We start from the raw sequence: 17,061 nt of genomic DNA on the forward strand, positions 1-17,061 counted from the left end.
ATGTACCAGTGGGCCAAAGGACACTGTGAGGTTAAATGGAGTAGCATTGATTCAGCCTTCCTCTTAGCGTTGTCTGAATGGCTGTTGCCTGCAGACCGCTGCATTTTCCCCATTTGATCAAATAAACAGCCTCTGGTACCAAGGACAACTTCTGTCTGTGCTGTTTTTTAGCTGAACTTCATCTTCGTTTGTTCCACCAAATATATACTGTACCGTGTGTTCCAAACCTCCGTAGCATGTTCAGAATTTCAGAAAAGAAGGAAGAATTCCAAACATGTTCTATACTTTACAATATGAAGATGGTCTGTAAAGCATATGCCATAGCTTCTGCAGTTACCCACCACATCAACTCAAGAAAGCAGAGTGAAAAGCGTCTAGGCGTCTAGCTAAATCTGTCTCCCTGTAGCATCCCTACAGCCAGGCCTCTCCCAACACACCAGACGGCTACTATTTGTTCCAGTATTTAAGTATATCACCAAGTCGATCTGACTTCAAGGTCAGGGGCAGTGTTGTGTCAATGGCTGTGGCATTGTGTATACTGTAGAGTAAAGCGATACCATCAGCTCCTTTGGAGTCGATACAGTGAGCGTCGCTGTATACAATGATGGTATGAGGAAAGTGGTGATAAGAATCTTGCACTTCTGTAAGTATGCTGGGAGTTCCCAGTCTGAGCATACTTAATATTGCCTACAAAAATGATTAAAATGGTAAGTAAAAATACATTTGAAAATTTGTAGTTGTCACCAGCCACTTCAACTTATGACTACATGCACAATATGGAGTGAAATGTGTTCTGTAACTATACAAACTGAGGCAGCAATAAACAAAATTACATCCTCATTTTGTAGTATTTGTTACATTATAATTGCAATTGCAAATTGTAAGGGGTTAGATGTGTAAAATGGGGCTTTATGGCAGTAAGTGTCATGGAGTATATGCTTTACATTCAATCTACAAATGTGAATGGATTATTTTTTTATGGAGATATTACAATAGTGTTAACACAGCACACCATTAAATGCAATCTGTTAGAGGGTGTTAATAGGCAGTACAGAATGTCTGCCAAAAGGACGATTAATTTCAAGTTGTGTTTTGAATATATAATGCCTGATTTTCAACCTTTGGGTGATAGTGGTTTTCAATAAGTCATTCCAAAAAATCCTCATCAAGGCCTTGAAAGTGTTAATGGATGTGACTGTGATTACATTTCTGAACATTAAACTGCTCTTTCCCAACTGGTGTAACATATTTGTACTTTATGTGTATATGTGTGTCATGCGTTGAGCCAAATGCAGTCTACATAAAATACTATTCATGTCTATGCATGTGTATTGTACATTCTCCTATGTGTAGCCTTTTTGTTCCATTTGCTATTGGTGTGAGATCCTCCTAATCTCCTGTCACTGCCTCTGTGTACTGTAAAACGTCCGTTCCTCTAAACATGGTACTGACCATAATTTGCTATAGACCGAGTCTTGCCGACTCCCATCCACTAAGGAATTTCTTATAAAGTTCTTGTTGCAATGATAATGAGCAGCTGCTTTTGAGGAGGGTTTTTCTTTTAACGACGAGATCATGCTGTTCTTTCTGCAACTTCAGAGTCGGGCCCCGTCCAGGCTTAAATTCCCCTACTTTTTATGGGTGTTTTTGTAATCATTTGATCATATCACTCCTCTAAACATTTTTAAAAATGCAGTATGCAGATGGTTTTCTTGACCTGAAATGGATCTTTGCCAAAGTTTAATCTCATGCTAATATTTTCCCAGATGTGCTGTAAAGCAGTGCATAATGTCGTGGCCACAAATTGTAATGCTGAGAATGGGTGAGAATTTTTGTTTTACAGCCTTTTGTTCATAGGTTCACAGTTCATAGTCTCATTCATAGGTTCATCTCTGACATGTTGTATTGTAAGTATTGAGGTTTTTTGGCAGGGTTCCCTTATCAGGTGCGTATGAGCTGCTTGGAAGATTTCAGTGCGCCACACCTATCCTCCAATCGGTGCTTGCTTCACAATAGAGCACTGTGTTTCTTGTGTGAAAAATATCTATTTGGCTGCATGTGAGTGTACTTTAGAGGATTGCATTAGTCTCACTTTAGTGGTCTGTGCAAATACAGAGGTTGTCATGGTGACAGGCCTAACGTGTATTAAAAAGGGGGGAAGAGAGAAGAGTGATGTCTGTGAAATTCAGACTGAACCACCTTTCTGCTGTCTGAAGGTGTGGAACTGTCTGGAAGGTAATGCAATATGTTAATGTTGCTTAGTGATTACCTTTGTGGGTTTAGGGTTTACCCATTGAATAGGGAGGAGAATGTAGTACTGTACTGGAATTTTTTAATATACTATGTCAGCAAAAGCATTGCAGCATTTCCTTTCATTGTGAGCTTGTGGTATTTCCATCCAGTCAATACAGTCCTTTCTCTGTTTTGTTTTGTTTTCTCACACAATACTTTCATAAATTCAAGCTTATGATGATTTATCATGTAACACTGTAACAGCATTTGCTTTTCATTTTTCTTGTTGCTAGTAAGAAATGTATTATTTATTTGGTACATACAGTATATGTGCTCCCTGAAGACTCACATAGTGTGTGCTTTTAGTGCATGGGAACTTTATAAGTGCATTTTTGGTGGGGTTCTTTGTCCTGCGTTTGAGCCCTGTTGGGGTATGTGGAGGAAAAGCCCTGCAGAGAAGGAATATACTCATCTAACTTCTATCTTATTCCCCTTTAACAATCCTTCAGTGTTTTCTTTTTACTATGAAATTTATCAGGGCAATATGTATAAGTGCAATATGTAGGGAATAATTACAAATGAAATACCTGCCACTCAACATTTACAGTAGCAAACATTTTCCCCTGAACCAAATGACAGTGTTTTCTGTGCCAGTGGTTGCATACCTTGGAGAGTGCTGCTTTCATAATCACCTTCACTCCAATAACCTAACAGCACAACTGTATTTATGAACTTATGTCAACTGCTTGAATTTCAGATCCAGTACTTTTTTTGCTACTTCTCTGTTAATGGTATACCCTGCTCCTGCTTATTAAATCTTACCTTAAATCAGTGGATTCTTTACGACCATGCAAGGCTTGAAAATTTTGAATGCATGTCATGCCAACAAGGGCTAACTTACAGCCAGCATACAGTACCAGTCATAGAAGGGTTTTTCTTTATTTATATTGTTTTCCACATTTTAGAATAATAGTAGTAGAAAGACATTAATACTATCAAATAAAACAAATGAAATTATGCAGCGACCAAAAAAGTGTTAAACAAGTCGAAACTATTGTATACTTTAGTTTCTTCAAAGTAGCCAAAAAATATTTTTTAAAAATACATTTTTTTGGAAGGAAATTGATACTAAGGCATCAACCTCACTATTTATATATGTCTAAGAAACAAATCTGAGGCATTTTAGCGTAAGTCCTTAGATCAAAATGTCTTTGAGTGCGTGTTTCACGTGTTTCCCATGATGAGGTGTGCCCAAACCTTCGAACGGTTGTGTTCCACCCTTTGTGGTCGAATGTCGTGCAATATGGAGGATGCACAGGAAATGCGTGCGTGTGCATTGGCTGTATTTACAGAGCTCCGTGTGGCAGGAAAGCCCTGCGGAGAGATGGAGGCTTTAATTCACACTTGGCACTGTCGCAAGTCATTGTATAGAGCGCACACGGCCCCCCTCACACGCATGAGCGCCGCTACCCAATGGACCCCCACACCCCGTCCTAATCACTGAATAACCACAAACCGACGGCGGCCCAACAGCCAGAACTAATCTGCTTTGATACAGGCCAAGGAGGGGGGGATGCATTGGCGTCAATATAGCCACCGTTAGTCAGTTTTTCTTGGCCGGGGCTTTGAATCGGGGGAAGGAAAACGACCCTTTGGGACCCAGGCCTTCCCATACACCTTCCAATTATTTTTTAATCCATCATCTGTCGTTAAACTGAAATTCGTGATGCAAAAATTCCATACTGCTCCCTGTTTGTTGAGTTGACCCATCGCATGTGAAGCTCTGAACACTTATAAGTGGCCTCTTGAAGAGCGACATCTGCATTTCTCATTTGTTTTGTTACAAATTTTCACATCGAACAACAGCGGAAGAGGGCAAAAATCTTTTTTTTTTCATTTAGGTTGGACTTTTCATTTGAATGTTACAGTTGCCCGATGTACATTATTGTTTGCAGAAGAATGAAGTCTCAAAGGCAATTCAGCTGGAGGCAGATGTTTATTCATTTAAGAACATTTTGTGCTTTATGCTTAAGAATGCTACACCTTATCATCATGCTCGAGAGGTTGTGGATTTCAGCCCCATATGTTATCTACATCTACGGGTCTAACTGTGTTAGAAGGCTACTGTTGCATCGGAATATCCTAATCTTTTAGAACTGTTGGATTAAATTCATGTTACATACTGGGCATGACTGGTTGTATTTTACCTCATGGTCGCAATGGTACACACAAGGGAATCATTAAATAAATGTGTACTCAAAAATGACCATAAATACCTTTTTATATATATTGCCTGCAAATTATTTTCCCACCATCAGCTGACACAGGAAGAAAAGAAATCAAAACACAAAGCACTTCCTGATTCCTTTTTTGGATTCCTTCCTTTTGGTTTGTCAGGCCTGAAGTTGCTTTATTACTTGTAAAGGAATCTGGAAGGTCATGCAAAATCACTTGTCTGACACCAATGCTTGGTCCATTTCCTGAATGTACAAAGCACTTGATCATTCGCACTAATGGGATAAGCAAGAAGCTACCACCAGTAATGGATGCTCTGGATGGAATAAAGACAGAGGGCCTTGGCTCTCTCTCTAACTGTAGAGTCACAGCCACTTTGTAACATTTTTGACACTTTTTTGTAATGTTATGGGAAGGTTGTGGGAATATTATGTAGAAGCTGGTGATGGGATGTCCCGTTTGGGTTGGTTCTATCCCATCATCCCCTCCCTTTTCCCATTAGTCTGTGTTTGGCCTCTCCTTCCTGTTGCAAAAACACCCAAGGCCGCAACATTGTGTTTAGGCCTTATCATAATCCTGTTTTGCCATAGCTTTGAGCCAGAAAAACAATATGAATTTTTTTATTTTTCTGCTGTTTTTGTTACTGAATTGTTTGATATAAAAATATTTTTGATTCTGTGCTTTTGCCAGAGTATCTCTAGACAGAACACCATTGTAAGCCCGATGCAAAGATGCAGTCTTGGGTCTTGTGTGCAATCATTTTAATGTATCTTACAAGTGCCCTGAGGTCATTTCTCTGTAAACATTAGCTCTAGCTAAGCCAACTGTTATTTTTCAAGTATACATCAGTTGGAACTAGAAACTGCATTCAGACATTTCCAGGAAAAATTCAATAAATCTCACAAAATGAAAGCAGGAGAATTGCTTTGGAACACTACACACACCAAGTATAGTGCCTACACAAGGCACATTCAAAAATGAGCATAGCTCCAAAATCGAAGACATCCTTGAGGTATACATATTTCAGAGCAGAACCTCAGGTGGCTTTGAAATTTTCTTCTATTTTCCTCTCAGTATTGTTAAAATGAATCCTTTGTGACTGCCACTTTTATTGTGCGTTGTATTGTTTTTTGTGGGTTAGCTGATTTACCTCAGTAGTATTTGGTTCTATTCAACAAAGAGGAGCAAAGAACCAGAGAGCACGTGAAAGTTTGACCTGTGTGGATGCAGGAGGCGGGGTGGGGGGTGGCGGCGGGTACAGGGGTGGGGGGGTTCCTCCCCTCTCACTCCAGGGGTATCGCCCCTGCGGTGAGGGGACGCCAGGCCCCATCCCGAGCAGCTTGACGTGTCACGTCCCCTGAAGCTGCTTTCCGTCAGCTCCTGAAACAGGGTCAGGACCCCTGCTGACAGGAAGGGGGCGATACTCCACCCAAGAGATTAGCCTTTGAGGTTTTGTTTCAGTGCTGGAGATTAGAAAGTGGTTTTTGGTTTTGTGACTGTAATAAAAGGACAAGGATCAAGTGATGACACGTGAGTAAAATGAAGTGTTAGAACAAGTGTGCTTTTGCAGTCAAGAAGGTTCACAGTTATATGTCTTCAAGATCGCAATGATCAAAATTAGTTAGTCAACCAAAAGAGACATACAACCAGGGCGCTAGTGGAGTGTTCACTGAAAACAATTTGGTACATTCCAAATTTTTTCCATTTTCAGTGACCAATAACCGATTACCAATGCCAGTGAAGGGCAAGTGAGACTTCAGAATGTCAAGTGCAAAAGGCAACATTATCTGAACCCAAAGCAAAGTTTTCTTAAACTCGTCACAAGCAAGGCTTAGAATATCATTATGAACGTGGCTAAGCAAAACCCGAAGAGTGTTGCAGCTGTACTGTGGCCACAGAGGTGAAATAGTCAGCACAACCCCAAGCGTATCATGAAGCACGGCTCAGACAGTATTGCAGCATTGACGAAACATTTTCTTACAGTAAGGGCCCAAGTCGGTGCCAAGCGCCCCTGGGCAGGAACGTCCAAGGAATACTGTGAAAACATTCTCAACGGATATTGAGGGAAATCTAGTGGCTCCTGGTGAGCGATGGAAGACGAGTAAAGCTGATGTTTGTGAACCCTGGTGCATTTCTACACGGCCCTCTTCAGGGTGGTCACTCAAGCCAATGCAGCTGGGATGGACTGTACCACATCTGCAAATCTCAGGACATGATGTTTTAGCATTTCAGACATCCAAAGGGGGATACATATCCGAGACCATGTGATCACACCTAACCTACAGTACAAAGGCTCAATAACAAAAGCTATTTCAAATTAAAAATTCTGTGATAATTGTCCAGAATTGTGATGAACATTTTAACAATTTGTTGCATACAACACATATTTTAACACATATTGAGGAGTTTGAAAACATTTGCTGTATGTGTTATATTATTACTATGCTATAACCTTTTACTATAACCTTCTAATATCAACTTTTATTACTTTCTTATGTCCGGATGTTCTGTATGATTACATGTGCAATACTTTGTTGAGGTTTTAATGTTTTATGAGCAGGTAGAACGGAATGTCATAGTTACCGGAAGAGACTGAATATTGAATAGTGCTGGGAAATAGACTTAGTAATATAAGATTCCTGGACAGGAAACAGTCATACCTTCCCGAAGTCTTTTGGGAGGCCCTGTTCTAGCTGACACAGTAAGTTCGTCACCCACAGAATTTATATCCAGCCCAACGTGTCTGCTTGTGTTGTGTTGTCCGCTCGGGGTGTGGGAGGTGTGAGTGTTTCACAGCTGTACCTCAGGTGCAGTCAGTGAGGTCCATTTCTAAGATGAATTGACTATGATTTGACCCAGACCCAATGAGTCATTTGGGCTCTCAGTGTGGTCATTTGTAACACAAGAGAAGGACACAAATCAGACCAGGTGACTCAGGAGACACAACTGCTTTCATCACTGCATGAAATACATTTTAATAATGGTTATAAAAACATTATGACAAATTCAGAGTGTTGCTTCACCTGCAGATTTGTTTAAAGAGAGTTCTGTACTTCTATTTGCATTATTATATTTTGTCATTTTAGTTTCTGTTCCTAAAGGCCGTGGAAGACATGAGTAACAGTTGTGGTCTGACTCACTGATACAGGTTACAATAAAAAATAAATGAACAAAAAAAAAAAAACAAGAAACTAGTAATATATGATTTTAGTGTTTTATACTGGGTATGTTGCTGATTTACCTTGAACAAGTTATATGCAGCTACAGGGGTATTGAGATTGTGGAGTTATGCTTGTATCTAACAAATTATGTGTTGCAGTTTTGTTACCTTGTTATGACATCATTCTTCAGTGCAAGTCTTCTGAAGAAGTGAAAATCTTATAAAGACTGTGAGGCACAAACCACAACTGGATGAAGATCATCACCTAGTGGTTAATGGAGGTATAGAAAGAAGAAGGTGTGGAAAAGATATACTGTTAAAATATTAAAGGGTTCCATTACCCACATTTTATGCAATATTTTTACAACCAAGAGTTTTTTTGTCAGGTACCAAAATAAAATTCCCTCGATTAGGTTCATTTTAACAGAAGCACTGGTAGAACTTGTTCATTGTTTTTGTGAACTCATGATATTCAGTTTAATATTCATAGCTCTGTATCATCTCATAGTGCAGAGCTTAACGGAGGAATTGCACTGAATTGCAATTAACTGTATTTATTCAGACTTTCCAAATACCCTGTCTGAGGCAAAAATCCAAGCACACACCTATTGATTTGTTTCTGAAAACATGGACTAAGACGGAGAAAAGCTTCTCCCAGTTGTCATAGCACATTTTGAACAGACGAGCAAAATGACACACATTTGAAGATTAATATGGTTTCATGGTGTGCGCTCCGGCATTCATTGGCTTAGTGGTAAGAGAAATCTTATGTATATAAGACGTCCCAGGGTATATCTGTGAATATAACAGTCTCATAGATCAACACGCTAACGGTACAATATGTGTGACAATGATAACAACACAAGTAAACGAGAACGTCAGTAGCTGCAGGAGTGATCGGAGCGCGTTACTTTCTGACTGTTGCTGTTGCGTTGTTCCTCCGCTGTCAGCAGGTGACGCTGTTTATTTTTTCTCGAATGACTGTGTGCTGCGACACTCTTTGTAAATGACGTCGTTGATCTTTCCCCCGTCATTCCTAGGTACGTAATGTTATTAACCACGCCTCCTTGGCGGAAAGACGCCGTCTTGTAGTGAATTTACGAAGGAAAATGTCTCCGTCCATGTTCAACTTCAATGATGCCAAAGACAAATTTACGGTATGTTGTTTGCAGTTTTGGGATACATAAGGTGTGTGGCAAAATTGGTGTGGGTCTCTTAACTTTTCACACGTGTTTCCAGTGTTTCCTTACGGCTGCGCTAACGATGGTAACAAGGTAGTCAGGCAGAAACCTTGCTAATGGTCGCTAGCTTTGATTGCATTGTCTCGTTAGCTCATATTAACACGTTAGGTAGCTTCCGTGTGTTTATCCATCTTGAAATTAATTTAGTGGGGAATGATCGGAAGCTACAGATAGCAATGAAATGACGGACCATGTGGCCATTCAGTGTAATGCAGAATGTACCGGCTTTGACTGGGAGAGACGATTATGTTGTGTAACTTGCTAGGCTGCAGCCTGCTAGATCGTTTTCTGCTAGGTAGGTGGGAAGCCGGCCAGTTAATGCATTAGGGTTGCCAGATTAACTGTTGTTATTAACTTGAGAACATGGGTGTATACAGTGTATTTATGAAAGTGAAACTAACAGCGTTCATGTTTGCCAGTTAAGTAGCTGATAATGTAGTAATCGGGTAACATGTTCCTCCTATAGGCTGCAACTAGAGCTGCATTGGACAGCAAAACAAGCAAGCCCTTGATAAACGTCTTCAACCAGCTCCCTGGGAAGTAAGTTTATCTGCAACAATCTCAAATTCAAATCAAAATTTACCTAAGAACTACTGACTATATAATAAATATCCAATAGATATGGTAATTTATGAGTTAATATATGTTGAGTAGTTATGTTGTCATTGTTGTACATAAAGCTGCAGCAGTTGTAGCTGCCTGGCTTTACTTTAAAGAGGCTTTAATTTAGCCAAAGAGCATCTTAGGAGCATGTTGGTCACCTTGTTGTGCTTCCACAGTGAGACAGAGAAGAAAACCACACTTGACCAAGCTCTTCGAGGAGTGCTGGAGGGGGAAATTGTAAGTTGGCCGGGTTTTGGGCAACACACTGAATTTCCATTAATTTCCTGTACCTTATAAATTATATTCTTTAGTATGTGATAATGAAGCTCCGATGATCTGAGTGAAAGCCGTGACAGATTTTTGATTTTTTTTTCCCTCAGGTGAAACAGAAGGCCAGCTGTGATGACTTCCTGTCTCTCATTTACCTCAGCATTGATGGAGTCACTGAAGGTGGGCTGGTGTTTGCTGAAGGCAGATAGTGTATGGTTATGGGTCTTTATTAGAGCAGCAAGAACCTAGTCAGCACATAGCCATTGTAGTGAATGCATCCTAGTATTGCTTACATTTGACTCATAGGTCTGAGGCCTCTTGTGCTCTTCATTTTGTAAGAATTTGTGTACTTGTTAGTCACTTAACTAAACATCACCTCACACAAGCAGGTTGTTGTGGAATGTAATTGTGATATAGATCTGCTGTGAGCAGTCTTGCTGTGTTTGTCTTTTTGCTGGGCTTCAGGGATCTGCTCAGCCACAACTCCCTTCCTGCTTCTGGGAGACGTGCTGGACTGTCTTCCCTTGGACCAGTGTGACAAAATATTCACCTTCGTCGAGGAAAACGTCTCCACGTGGAAATCTGTGAGTGCGATTCACCTTGTCCTAGTGTAATCGTACACTGTAATAAATGGACATTGGCTAGCGTTTCTGTGTAGGTAACTTGTTAATATTTGGTGACACTAAGCCATGGAAATATGTGGTATAAGCAGCATCAATTTAAGAACATTTGTTCTGGATAAACTCATTTTTTGTCTTTATTGCCCACAGAACTCCTTCTACTCTGCAGGGAAGAACTACTTGTTAAGGATGTGTAATGGTGAGCACACCGAAGCAACCTGTTGCTCTCTTTAAATGTAATTTGGTGGTTGGAGCATGCAGTTTGCATTTCTGTCTGTGTGACTTGCTAATGTTGTGAAGTGGAGTTGACCAGTGTTTGCCTCTCTCCCACCCCAAAGATCTCCTCAGGAGGCTGTCCAAGTCCCAGAACACCGTTTTCTGTGGGCGCATCCAGCTGTTCCTGGCTCGACTCTTCCCCCTGTCGGAGAAATCAGGTTAGAGGGTTTAAACTGCCAACTGGACACCTGATTCAAAAGCTCAGCTAACAAACTAATAATGTAGAATTTCTGTAGCTCCCATCTTACTTGAAGATACTTCTAAAATCTCACAGTTTCTGTAGTGGCAGACATTTAGCGTTATGGACCCTAGCAGCAGTGTTAATCACAGAGCTTGGTAATAATCATGAAATGGTGTGAATTATGTATGACATTGTGTATTTGGAGAATTCAGTGCCACATGTTGTTACTCATTGGCATTTTATTCCGGTGAGTATGTACATGGATTTGGAGCTTACTGTCTCCTGTGTTTACAGGGCTGAACCTGCAGAGTCAGTTTAACCTGGACAACATCACTGTATTCAACAAAAATGAACAGGAGAGTACTCTGGGACAGAAGGTAAGTGGCTGAATACACGCTGATGAACACTCAGGCCCCGTATTTGAACTCTTTGGCTGCAACACTGCTCGAACTTACATACACATAGCATCATTTAATTGGGGATTTTGATATTTATTTCCAGGGACTGGGTGAAGAAGATATTGCTCAGATCTCTTAAGCTTTAAAGTCTGCGTTTTAAGCTCCCAATCTGTTCTCTGAAGTTTAAAAATATGAGCTTGGTTGGATACCTGGGTGTAACACATTGCTAATTGCCTCTGGATTATGGAGGTGGATGTGAGGAAGAATAAATTTGTGATATTCCCTCACGTCACAAGAATTTCTATGTTTTGCTCTGCACAGCACACAGAAGAAAAGGAGGAAGGCATGGAGGTAGAGGAGGGTGAGATGGGGGATGAAGATGAGCCAGCCCCATGGTAAGAGAGACACCCTCATTTGATGTACTTGCTTACTGCAACAAGCAGACCTCCTCCAATGAAAGCTCAACATTGTAGGAAAGCGTTGTAATTACATTTGCTTGAAGACAGAATTCCCAGCCATGCATGACTTTATTTCCATGTTTCTGTTGCTGTTTCAGTGCAACCTGGAGAAGTTTTTAATGACATTAAATTGATTTTCAAATGAACCTATTCAATCTATAAGTTGTGTGCATGCCTCCCTGTGAAAAAGAATGAGGGCAGAGCCACTGATGCATGCATTGTAGGAGGAGATGGTAGTTGTCAGTTCTGACCTGTATTTTTCATGTTTCGTGTGAATGATACAGTGATTGCATCTCTCTGTCTTCAGCTCCATCCCTATTGACTACAACCTGTACAGAAAGTTCTGGACCCTGCAGGACTACTTCAGGAACCCTGTGCAGTGCTATGACAAATTCTCCTGGATGACCTTCCTTAAGGTGACGCCCCTCTTGCCCAATAACACAGCTAGCTGGTGCCGGCATTTTAAGCTGTGGCCTGTCTGCATCTTGTTGCGTGATCCCTTCCCTTGTTATAGAGCTTCACTCGCATCCGCTGAGAATGAATGAATGAATGATCAGATAAATGGTTGCAACTAATTCATTTGAATAAAATATTCATGTTTACATTAATGCAGTCCTTATACATGATTGCAAAAGCGTAAAACAGTTTTTGTTGGCTGTAAGCATTTTATTAATGCATTACAGAATTGAATGGTGAGTTTGATGTTTAATGGAAGAGTGCGTGTGTTCGTGTCTCCCCTGCAGTACTCTGATGAGACACTGGCGGTGTTCAAGAGCTACAAGCTGGACGACACGCAGGCCTCCAAAAGGAAGCTGGAGGAGCTGAGGACGGCCGGAGGGGAGCACGTGTACTTCGCCAAATTCCTCACCAGCGAGAAGGTGTGTTCCATCACCCCTCCATCTTATCTTAAGGGTTGCTGGAAACTGCACACAGCTGGTCCTGAGTGCAGCCCCTCGACCCTCTCTGGTGTCACTTTAATAGAGTCCGCTGCATGGCAGTATGGTATAGCATGCTCTGAGCATGCTCGGCCCTCAATCTGCTGCCCACTCCACATAGCATGCACAGTGATTCCCGTCTTCCCCAGAGTATTTCCAGCTGCAGAGAGTGCACTCTAAGTCCTCACTTCTGCCCTCTCCGCAGCTGATGGACCTGCAGCTGAGTGACAGCAACTTCAGGCGCCACATCCTTCTGCAGTATTTAATCCTGTTCCAGTATTTGAAAGGCCAGGTCAAGTTCAAAAGGTAAGCCGGTGAGACACTGCCATCTCCCAGCAGCTTCAGGGAACTGGAGCCTTGTACAGCTGAGATGGAAACATCAGGGAAAGAGAGATGTGTTTATTAATAATTAGCTGATGTAGTGAGCGGGAGAGAGTTAGGCATTAGGTGAGCAGGTTCTGTGCATGATGACACATGATCTGTGGTATGGTGTAGCTTAACTGGAATGGTTTAACCTCCTACCCTGCTGCAGCTCCAGTTGTGTCCTGAATGATGACCAGAGCTTATGGATGGAGGAAACCACTAAACTGGTCTACCAGGTCAGTTTAATGTGCCCATGTGTCTTTTTTGCATCAAAGAGCATCTTGAAGGATTAAAGAGATACAAATTAGAGATGTCAAAGTCTACTTGTCCTATCCCTTAATAATAGAATATCTCACATTGAAAATATAAATGCTGCATAACAGTAAAGTCCTTCCCCTCTACACCAGCTTCTCAGAGAGATTCCACCTGATGGGGACAAGTTTGCAACCATGGTAGAGGTAAGCCTCTCGATAACAGCTTCTCTTAAATACTGACACAGACAGCATTCTCTCCCAGGATTTTAGCTGTTACACTAAAGACGCTACTGAGGTCTTTTATGGAGCACACGTTCAGCATGTAGGCACATGTTCACGTTCATTTGGATGCCTCGTTTGCTTCTCTGTGCCTGACTATGCCTGATGTGCTTCATTGTTCTTAAAGGGAACCATAAATCACTCTCAAAAATCTATATTAATCTATATCTATATCTACTCCTTTGTCATATTGTTTATGTCATATCTAGGTGAACCTTGAAATGAGCTATGTGAGCAAAATAATCAGAATATGAAATCTAGCTGTGTTGGTACACATAGCCACACTGAACAGGCTAATCAGACAGCCCTTACACTGCTGACTGGGAACTCTACACCACAAGTATGTCCCCAGTATTTGTCTTTTCAGAGGTGAAGCCATGTAGGCTTTATCGTTACTGTTGCTGATATCTTTGCTGTTGTCTTTGGCAGCACATCCTGAACACAGAAGAGAACTGGAATTCGTGGAAAAATGAGGGATGCCCAAGTTTTGTGAAAGAGAGGTACCACAGCTGAATCGGCCTCACCCATTGTGAACTTAACTTTTGTGTTCTAAGTTAGATATTATTTGATTTAAGTGGCTGTATTTATGAAACGTTTTAGATTTTGAATGTACCATGCTTCAGGCTCAGGAGGGAAACTGTTGAATGCCTTGAGTTGAGAGGATTGCTGTGTTGAGTGCCTGTCAGCATTGTCTTCTCATCACCTTGCTGGTGTGTTCATATCCCAGGCCAGCCGATGCCAAACCCACACGCCCCTCCAGGAAGAGGCAAGCCCCAGAGGACTTCCTGGGCAAAGGCCCCGATAGGAAGATCTTCATGGGCAAGTAAGTGGACATTATTATACAGGGTCAACTGTATGTTACATTACATTTACTAAATTTGGCAGACACTCTTAACCAGAGCAGCTTACAGTTGCATCTAATAAAGATGGTACACACAGGGTGCAGCCAGCCAGCGTTGAACGCACACCAGCTCTAAGACTCACATTGTGACTTGACACAGGAGGCTGAATTTATTTTCTGGTCTGCATTGGGCTTTGCCAATTATAGGCCAGCTGCTCCTATTACAAGGAGATTTTATTTGGTGTGTTCCTGGTACTCAGCTGGGGTTTGTTCCTTGCTTCAGAGCATAGTGTTGTTGTCCTTCACAGGCTTTGAAGTGTGCCCAAGTGTGAATCCTCTGTGGGTAACATGGTCACTAAATGCAGTACCCTAACTTCCATCATAAGATGAGATCATGTTTCTGTATGCCTTAAATCAATAGACGGTTTAACTTGCATCAGCTAACGCTGTAGCCAACCCCCAGTCTTGCCTCTATTGCTTTAAAACGAGCTTTGTTTTGCAATGTTTTTATTAAATTGCAGCAATGTTGTGAGAATGTATTTGTGGGGGGGAAAAAGGACATAATATTATGAGTCTTAATAAGTCTTAATAAAATGAGTCTTGGAGCGAGAACTACTAGATAATAACAGAAAGCCTTTCAGGGACCTGTCAGAAGAATCTTTTCCCTTGGATGTGAAGAGATATGAACTGCAGAGCATCTTCACATCCTCATTCATACCGATGTCTTTTTTTGTTGCAGTGATGAATTGACGCGGCTGTGGAATCTCAACCATGACAACATGGAGGCTTGCAAGTCAGACAGCAGGTGCGAGTGTAGATTTTAAAGCTGGGTCTTATAGAAACCTACATGTGTTTAGAGGTGTAATTTTATCCTTGTCGTACTTACACCAGGGTAGAAAATGCTACACATCAAAGTATCGAGGTGGATGTAGAGTGTGTGAAATCTGTGAGGCTGAAGTTCTAACACCTTGTCCTTTCTCAGGGAGTTTATGCCTTCCCTGGAGGAGTTTTTCGAAGAGGCCATTGAGCAGGCTGATCCAGCCAACATGGTGGAAGACGAGTACAAGTATGTATGAACCCATCAAAATGTAACAAGCAGTGGTTACAGGCTGCAAGAGCTATTGTTGATATTTATTTTATAGCATACACTAACTGGGAATTCAAATCCTAATCCAAATTTGCTTCAGGTAAACCTTAATTTGTATTTGAAATGTCTGTCCAAAACCTGTGGGACTGTGGAGTTTCCCAACGCCTGATGTTTGCAATGCTCTGACACCTGTGTAGATTTTCAAACCTGTTTGGTTGGGACAGTGTAGAGGTTCCTACATCATAAGTACATGGAGTTGGAAGCTGTGCAGGCCTGTTTTTTTTTTTGGAGATGTGAAAAGGTATTGACCGTGATACTCCGCTCCCTCTATAGGGTTGTGAGGAACTCCAACTACGGCTGGCGAGCACTTCGACTACTATCCAGGAGGAGTCCCCACTTCTTCCAGCCCACCAACCAGCAGTTCAAGAGCCTGGCAGACTATCTGGAGAGCATGGTCATCAAACTGGCCAAGGAACTACCGGTCAGTGGCTGGCCCCACCCCCCTTCATATACCTCACACCCCACACCCCCACCCCCTATGCCCCCCTATGAAGGGAAGCTGCCGTTGCAGTTATCAGTACTTCTAACGCTGTGACTTGTGTCATTGTTTCATACTTGTATTGCGAGCTTTGTTTTCCCTTCCCTGTACACAGAAGGACCTCCCCTCTGAAGAAATCAAAACGGGAGAGGATGATGACGACGACAATGGTGACAACCTGCTCAAAGAGAGCAATGACAGTGAGTTTGGAAGGTTTCGTTTTAATGGACAAGATAATGTTGGATTTTACATTGTATTTCGCACATCAGTTCTCTGTAGAGCTACTGATGTGAACATGTCTGTGGTGGATGGAGCATCTTGCCTGTTCTCAGCTAATTGGTCCATTTTACCTTCTGATTGAACACATCAGGGCTTCCACTGTATGTCCCAAGTGTGTGTGTCAGACTTTCTCAGGTTCATTTTGATCTAAATTGGGCCTCCAACCTGTTCTCACTTATTCAGCATTCTCACCCTCTCTCTCCAGGCCCAGGTATCCAGAACAAGCTGGTGTCCAACCAGCAGATGGACGAGATCGCGGCCAAGCTGGGCGCCCAGTGGAAGACCCTGGCGGGGCAGCTGGAGATGAAGGCGGTGGAGGTGCGGGAGATCGAGACGGACAGCGAGGACGTGGAGATGCAGGCCAAGCTGCTGCTGGTGGCGTGGCAGGACCGCGAGGGCAGCCAGGCCACCGTGGAGAACCTGGTCACCGCCCTGAACGCCGCCGGATTCCCCAAGATAGCCGAGAGCCTCAGCGAGACATAGGCCCCGCCCCCTTCCCCCGGCTCCAGGTCCTTTTTAATTCTTCTGCTCGTTGTAAAAACATTTTCTCTTACTAGTTGTTGTTCAAATAAATGTTTTGTAACAGTGTCTACAATGCATGTGTCAGTTTCCTCTTAGTTCTTACATATGTTGGCAGGGAGCATGCAGTGCCAGTCAAAAGTTTGGACACACTTGTTTAAGATAAAGGGAAAACATGCAAAGACATTGATATACTTATGCTTAAATGTTTATTTCTTAAACCAATATAAATACTGACGTTGATGGCCATGTTTGAATTTCTTTCCACAAAATGTTTAATTTAAAATATTTT

General features: G+C 41.9%; 1 protein-coding gene across 1 annotated transcript; it reads left to right on the forward strand.

Annotated features, from left to right (window-relative positions):
* Nucleotides 1-8,693: 8,693 nt before the first annotated feature.
* On the forward strand, nucleotides 8,694-16,770 carry thoc1 (THO complex 1). Its single transcript, XM_036519258.1, has 21 exons — nucleotides 8,694-8,784; nucleotides 9,335-9,408; nucleotides 9,648-9,708; nucleotides 9,852-9,921; nucleotides 10,207-10,325; nucleotides 10,512-10,560; nucleotides 10,700-10,795; nucleotides 11,113-11,195; nucleotides 11,538-11,611; nucleotides 11,982-12,090; nucleotides 12,418-12,552; nucleotides 12,815-12,915; nucleotides 13,142-13,208; nucleotides 13,380-13,430; nucleotides 13,935-14,005; nucleotides 14,233-14,328; nucleotides 15,086-15,151; nucleotides 15,329-15,412; nucleotides 15,767-15,914; nucleotides 16,087-16,171; nucleotides 16,456-16,770. Exons 1-21 carry the CDS (start codon nucleotides 8,737-8,739, stop codon nucleotides 16,731-16,733), a joined length of 1,965 nt encoding a protein of 654 aa, XP_036375151.1. The 5' UTR covers nucleotides 8,694-8,736; the 3' UTR covers nucleotides 16,734-16,770.
* The last annotated feature ends 291 nt before the right edge of the window (nucleotides 16,771-17,061 follow it).

Source organism: Megalops cyprinoides, chromosome 24 (assembly GCF_013368585.1).
Source record: "Megalops cyprinoides isolate fMegCyp1 chromosome 24, fMegCyp1.pri, whole genome shotgun sequence".
Lineage (NCBI taxonomy): Eukaryota > Metazoa > Chordata > Actinopteri > Elopiformes > Megalopidae > Megalops > Megalops cyprinoides.

Excerpts from the sequence above, each read along its gene's own strand:
- thoc1 (XM_036519258.1), top strand. The coding sequence starts at position 8,737 with ATGTCTCCGTCCATGTTCAACTTCAATGATGCCAAAGACAAATTTACG. Across the intron at positions 8,785-9,334 it reads ATGCCAAAGACAAATTTACG|GCTGCAACTAGAGCTGCATT; the intron begins GTATGTTGTTTG and ends TTCCTCCTATAG. Across the intron at positions 15,915-16,086 it reads AACTGGCCAAGGAACTACCG|AAGGACCTCCCCTCTGAAGA; the intron begins GTCAGTGGCTGG and ends CCCTGTACACAG.